Here is a 7,182-nt window from a genome sequence, read left to right on the forward strand (position 1 = left end):
TCGTCTGTGTATACTAGGGACGGCAGAGTCAGGCTGCCCATCCTAGGGACATCCCGAGGAGAATTTAGTAAATAGTCATGCAAACCATTAATATACAACCAGAAGAGCGGGGGGCCAGGACACAGCCCTTGTGCACCCCCAGCTCCACTGGAAAGAAGCAGTGTACCTCCCATTGGCACCACTCCTCACACAGGCATGGGTTGAACAGAGCAGTCTGACGAGGAGATTAACCAGAGTTCATGGATCTGAGCACCTCCCAAAGCTTAACACAATTAACTTTGTCAAAGGCCGTTCTCAGATCCATGAGAGCCAGATAAATTGGCTCTTCTTCCAGGACATACAACAAATAGTTTGAATTATGCTCCCCGGGATGCTCTGGATCATGTGTTGTCACGTTATTCAATGAGACAGTTCTGGGAACATCTTCAAAAAATGAAGAATCAAACTAATGTAAAATGAGAGGGGACACTACAAAATACGTTGTAGGCATTACTGCTAAATCTCTAAATGTCCCTTCTTAAATCAAGCAGGTTCTTTGTCTGATCACTTGAGGATACCCTTCTGGCAGGCGCTGTTTTTAAAACATGAAACCGAAAATGTCAGGTCAGCAAGCAAACCTGGGCACATTAACTGAAGGCCCACGATGAGATTCCTAGTGTTAGCTTCCAAGCCTCAATTGAAGAAACAAAATCGACTTCTGATCTACGGAAATCAGACATCATTTGTATTCTGTGAGCGGGGCGGAATCCAAATGTGTGGAAGTCTGGAGGGTCATCTACCCATGCGTGGATGGAAGGCTGATGAGAGAAGCCTCTCTTTCATTTGACTGTCGATCCCTTCACCTTACGCCCTACTTCCACCACAATATAGGTATCTCAGTAAACAAAGAGGACTATTTCAGGATCCCACTCAGTGCCTATGTTTCATCAGTGCTCTGCTAGATACTGTAGCAGGAAAAGGAACTCAGCAGCGCCCGCACACCAGATTGTATTCTGTCTCCACATAAGCCCTCGTCTGTGCCTTGCAATCAAACTCGAGCCAGGGTATGGTGTTTAGGAGGGTTCTGGGTCTTATGGCCTCCCAGGTCCAAGTGGCTCTCCTTTGCCAGGATGTGAATGCAAAGTTCGCAAAGCTTTTGATTGCACACTGGAAGAAATACTCTGCAACCCTTGTAGATTGTTGTCCCATAAAACGAGAAAATCAACCTGGAATGGTAGTCTTTGGAAGAAAGACTCCATTGCAACCAATTATTAGCAGTACGGTCAGAGTGTATCCTGTTTTGTTCTGAGCAGTGTATAGCCTCTGATACCAAGAGGTAACAGTCATTCCATAAACCATCAGGAGCCAAAGGCCACCTTTGCGGATCTGACATCTTCCCTCCCCTTCTCGAATGGAAAAGAGTAGAGGTTTACCTGGACAACTCATCCATAATGATTTACCTGAAAAATGCACAATGCAAGTTGTTTCTCTTAACTTTGTGACTTAGAAATGAAGATCTCTTTTGAAAAACATCAACTTGGAAGTCCTCTACGTGGCATGGATCAACACCACCCAGGCTCATCTCCTAAGCAGGAATGTGAGCTTCTCCCGTAGATCATTCCCTTTCTTCATCAAGGTTCAGAAATGTGTCCCTGGACCAATTTGCCACCACAGAGAATGGAAATGTCCACTCTTTGCTTCAAGCATAGGCAGGGTGCCCAGGCTCCCTGTGCAATGGATCAGCTGTGGCCTTCAATTGCTTTAAGCATTTCACTGTGTGCCTCTTATTTTCAGAGTGATTCACAAGGTGTGCAAGGTCAGGAAGCACTATTGATTCTGGCGTGCCCAGGTTCGTCCAGCAGACTCGGATATCCTACGCTTGAGCCAATACTCCTCTCTGCTGTTTCCTCCGAGGACAGACAAGCTCTCACCAGAAGGAGGAGATGACGAATCAATCCGGAAATTAGGAGTTTGCTTACAGTGGATCTGTCAGTCATCCCGGGCGGCTCTCACACCACAGTATTGATCCTGTTTAGAATGATAATGTTAATGTTTAAGGATATTTGTACCATGCACTATCACCACCAGAGTGGTCCCCTGGCGCTCTGGCAGACCTGAAAATGAAAAGGGGGTGGGGATGAAGTTAGTGGGAACGAGCGGGATAAGTGCAAGAGAGCAGTGATGGGCTGTTGACAGCTTCAGTTCGTTAACACAGTTCGCTGAGCTTGCTTGGACAAATACAAAGGCAAGTGGTTGAGGTTCTACTACTTAGATCGTTAGATTTCTGTGTCGGCTTCTTACAGTTTTTTAATCTTTTATTCCTGCTAAAACTAATTCTGACATCCAGTTTCATTCCTGCAGAACCTGGTACTTACAGGAATTCTGAGGCTGAAATTGTTTCCGCAATAACTTGCCTTTCCGTTCGAGAGCTGCTCCAACTGTTTTGCCCAGCTCACCAGCACTTTTTTATTTGAGATATTAAACCATTCAGTACCCAACCCACAGGTCTCCGAGTGCCATAAATCAAAAGGTTTTGGCTGCTGGTCTCTGGGACTTGGAGTACATAGATTACTGGCCCCAGTTTATGATTGCACATGTGTGCATTTGAAGGGAAAACAGGGCCCAGTTTTTAGGATGCATATATAACCATTATAAGAGCACTGAGTCAACTGTTGTTTTGTAGTACCGCCCCACAAGCCCTTCAAGCCAATGGCATCCAGTCACTTCAAACGGGGGTTTTGGAAGATGCCGTTTCGAACTGTTGTAGCGTCAGCTAGCAGGGTTCCTTTCTTCTAGGGAACTCTACTCAGTTTTCAAGAGAGAAGGCATTTATTAGGATGCCCTTTTGTTCCACATCAGCTCTATTTGGTTTTCCCAAATCCCAGGATAATCGCTTTCCTGTATCCTTCTAATCTTCTGTGGAGAATGGAGAAAGACTTGTCTATAACGTTCTGAGGCCTCTTCATATTTTCTTGGGACTGTGCAAAGGACGGTTCCATGTCATTTCATTCCGGGATGTTTTTTCGCAGGGTTTTTTACAGTGGATTTTTTTCAAAAAAACTCATCAAATTTTTTCTTTTTGGGGTGTCCCACCCAAATCCCCCATCCCCTTTAATTATTTATATATTCCCAAACACCCACACCCAATTTATATATTTTTCTAACCCTCCAAAAAAATGTGCTGTAAAATACCCCGGGGAAAAACATCCCACGATGAAAGGACGTCGTACCCAGAGGACTTTCTATCTTCTAACATGCCCTTTTGTAAAACATGGCAATGGGTTAGGTTATGGCACTCTGCTTTTATACTACACTAAATCACCAACATAGTAGCTTCGGAGCGCTGGATGCGTGTCTGAGGCATAGTGTACTCCCCTGCATGCGGGGAACTCCAGACCTTGGCCTACTAGAGGGATAGTGAGCAAAAGTGAGGAATGCAAGAAGGGAGAACACGGCGAGAAGAGGGATATTTAGGGCAAATATGGTAAACTTTACAACAGAAATCAAGCTTCAAGCATCTATGTAACCACTGAGCCAGTTGTTAAATTCTTGAATGCAAAAATGTTAGGAGCCGCTGGTGACCTAATAAATGTGAATGCGAGCAGAATCGAGCTTTATACGTAGTTTCTTAATGGCACACACCACTGCACGTCTTTGGGACAGTTCTAGACTCAGGTATTATGCTTCTTGTACTCGATTAGGGAGAGAACCCATCTCCTGGCTCTCCGGGCCGGCAGCCACCTGCACACTAGGCCTTGGCAAAGGCGACTCCTGGGGTTGGATAACAGTGAACAAATCTGCAGAGTGACCACAAAGAAGCTGCAAATGTACTTCCTCAAAAGGCTAGACTCTGTTAGTCTTGCCGCCTCACTCTCTTCCTTCGAGTCCTGGCTGTAAACCCTGCACACCTCATGTTCATCTCCCTCCTCAGCGTGTTGCAATGTCTGTGTGCATAAGGAAACCTCAGCTTTAGCTCCTAACTGTTCAGTGTCTTCACCCCCTGTTCCTCCTTGATGCTTCACGCCATGCTTCTTCCTCTAGCCTTCCTCACCTCCATCCTCTCAGGCTTTGGGATTGCCTGCTCCCTCTCTTCCTATTCTTATCCCCTCAATACCTTCTGGGTAACACATATAGGCCCTTAAACACTGCCCCCCACCAACTTAAAAATGATGTACCGGTACATTCATTGATTTTCCTACTAAACCCACTCCATTTTGTTTTTCTTTTCCAGCTTCCTTTTGTCTTCTTTCATCAGTCTCTTGATCACTTTTTATTTAACCATTCAATTTCACGCTTGGTCATCTCAATCGCCATGCCTCCCATTCTCGTCTCTGTTCTGCATCCCACATCCACATTTCACATCTAAAGGCCTTTCCTGGTCTCTCCTCGTGCCATCTTTTTGCCATTATTGTATCCACTCGCCCGCCAGTTCACATTTGCCCTCATATTTCATCAGTGTCCTTCAGCAAAATTCCTAATAGCCCCATTGTGCCTTATTTTCTCTTGTTTTTTTCCTTGGAACTTTTATCCTCTATCCAGTACGTGCATCCTCTATGCTTATGTTCCGCTCCCCTTCCACATCAACTGACATCTACCTACACTACCTTCTTCTATTATGCTGGCTACCCTCTGTTTTCTAATCACACATTCTCTTTTCAATCTGTATCTTCTCATCTATATATTCTTCTGCCTTCATCTCTTGTCCTATTCCTTTCCTACTTACACTTGCTCTGTTTATTTCCATGTATCCACACTCCCCATCACTTGCTGACTTCTCTATATGCCAATCTAGTCATTCTCGCGTGTACGTTCTCACCCGCTTCAGTCTTCCCACTTTTTCTTGTTTCCTTTTCTGCTGCCATGCATCCCTATGTACCAGTCTTCCCCCCATCAATTTCTTTCAACTTGGTCTTATTCACTGTTTTTCTCAAACCTACTTTTTCCCCATTAGTTGCACCTATGGGTTTTTACTTTGGCCACTACCTCCTACGCCCTCTCCCCACTGTCGGTCACCTCTCTCCTATGTGTCCTATTCTCCCACCTGACTGCTGCTTCTCCCTGTCCAGACTGCAGAATGAACAACGCGCAGCTTCCAAACTCTTCCATGAAGTACAACACCATGTCCTCGGCTCGCTCCTTCCATAACCTCTCCCACTTGCCACCGTCCTATGAGACCGCCATGAAGTCGGAGCTCGGCAGATACTCTTCCCTCAAGCGACTTGGTAAGTAGTCTTCCCTATACAATTTGTGTGCGTGTCTATGTGTTTGTGTGTGTGATTGGGCGTCAGAGCCTTTGGAGCGGAAGACGCTCGCTGCCTTCGCATGTTTGTATACCAAGAGAGGCCGTTGGAAATTGGCGAGGAACAGGCTGGTTGGTAGATTGAGTGGGGGATCCCGACAGTAGACGAGGGCGCTAGTTGGGTGCTGGGTCCACCTTCTTTGCATGTACATCCAATAAGAAGAAGCTGGTTGGAGTGTTGGTCTCACAGTCTTTGAGCATGCTACATATTAGAGGTAGATGCTGCTGGACTTGTGCGTTTTCTGCCTTTCTCTATTCAGATGCTACATAGTCTTAGTTGTGTCGTCTCTGTATGTTGTAATACCGATAGGAAGAGGCTATTTGGAGTGCCGGGTTCCCGTTCTTTGTACGATCCGGCAGCAAGAGGGATTGTATTTTTGGGGATGAAAACTCCTGAATAAGAAAACATCTCGGGCTATAATGCCCTGAAGAATGTCAGGTGAATCATGGGTTAAGAGGATACTTTGTGAGGGCATGGGTGTAATTTAGAGGGTGACAAGGATGTTTGTCCACCACCCCCAACTTTTGTTGCACAGCATGTTGTCCCTCTCATTTGGCAGGGGCCCCTTTCATGTAGATGCTATGCCCCCCCCCATCAACATTTTCAGCAAAGTAACTCCACTGAATGAGGGGGTGGGAAGCATTGACTGGAAAGCTTTCCGGGTGGCTAAAGCGGGGGCAGGGACTAGCTTGGAATAGTCAAAGTCCTTGGGGAGGCTTCATGGCACAGTAAGAGGTCTAGAAAGCACACAGGGGGTCAGGGCCCAGGTGAGCATCGATTACCATGCCACCTTTTCTCTACCCATATTTGACCCTAATGCTGGGGTAACTTGGTGATGACGTCAAAGGGGTGCAGAAAAAAAGTGTTCCAAGATAGTAGAAAGTTAATCAAATATAATTAAATTAATTAAGGAATAAATTAATAGAGTCCACCTGTCTCGGGGGGTCATTACGACTTGGGCGGTAAGGGATACCGGGCACCGGTAAGGAGACCGGTGCCGGTAATCCCTTACCGCCCTATTCCAAGGTCCCTTGGCGGGGACCGTAAGGAACGTGTGGTCTGACCACACGTCCATTACGGGTCCTGCTAAGGGACCAGGGCGCTAATAACGGGCTTGCAAGTCGCGAGCCCACTATTAGCGCCCTCCCCATTCCCATTGAGCCCTTTGGGGGTTCAAATGGGAATGGGGAATGGTTTGTTCAATGGTGACTTACCGGTGCCGCGAGGGTCGGACTGCACCGGTAAGTCCCCATTGAACAAGACTGGTGCGGATCCCGGTATTGGAGGCAGCCATGGCGCAAATAGCACCATGACTACCTCCAATCTCGGAATGAGACCCTCTGTCTCTAAAGTATTATGCATAGGTTCTTTGTTCGCCCGTGTCTTTCTATTCTTCACAATTAATGAGTGCTTCTATTTCAACTATTGGGTCCATTGTCTAATCAGAGGTTGCATATCACCAGAAGGTCCTTTGCCACAGAATAGCTCGGCCACCCAAGGGGGCATCGGACGATGGGCATGGTCCAACACAGATATTAATCAACATAGTCCTGGGCCCTTTCTAGCTCTTTCACGCTTCATGAGTGAATCCAGGTGCTCTGAATCCCTCTGGGCAAATATCAAAATGTATTTAAAAAATGGGAAGACGAGACAGCTAGAGGTTGCCTAGTGGGCTCCACCACCTGTCCGCCTCCCTAACCTGAAAGAGTGTGAGGGTCTCCCAATGCCTATTTTACCGGTGGGCGTAGATGAGAGATCGGTGGCAACTAAGAAGGCAACAGACAGTATTTGTCAGGCTAGAGTCCCAAACGAGCGAAAGCATATGTTTGCCACGGTTACCATGGGCCTTGAATTTTTTGGGTGTAGGCTTTTTTCCATTTCTTGCTGCCGGTGCTTCCAATAA

The 7,182-nt window shown here is 46.5% G+C and overlaps 1 protein-coding gene across 3 annotated transcripts in view; it reads left to right on the plus strand.

Moving 5' to 3' along the window:
- The window catches only part of SHISA7 (shisa family member 7), a 540,684-nt gene that overhangs the window by 511,375 nt on the left and 22,127 nt on the right, over nucleotides 1-7,182 (plus strand). For all 3 annotated transcript variants that reach the window (XM_069606998.1, XM_069606997.1, XM_069606999.1), the window contains one exon: nucleotides 5,046-5,201. In XM_069606998.1, the coding sequence (XP_069463099.1) occupies nucleotides 5,046-5,201 (156 nt within the window). The remainder of the gene's footprint in view (nucleotides 1-5,045; nucleotides 5,202-7,182) is intronic.

This window comes from Ambystoma mexicanum, chromosome 1p, assembly GCF_040938575.1.
Source record: "Ambystoma mexicanum isolate Mex_15411 chromosome 1p, UKY_AmexF1_1, whole genome shotgun sequence".
Classification (NCBI taxonomy): Eukaryota; Metazoa; Chordata; class Amphibia; order Caudata; family Ambystomatidae; genus Ambystoma; species Ambystoma mexicanum.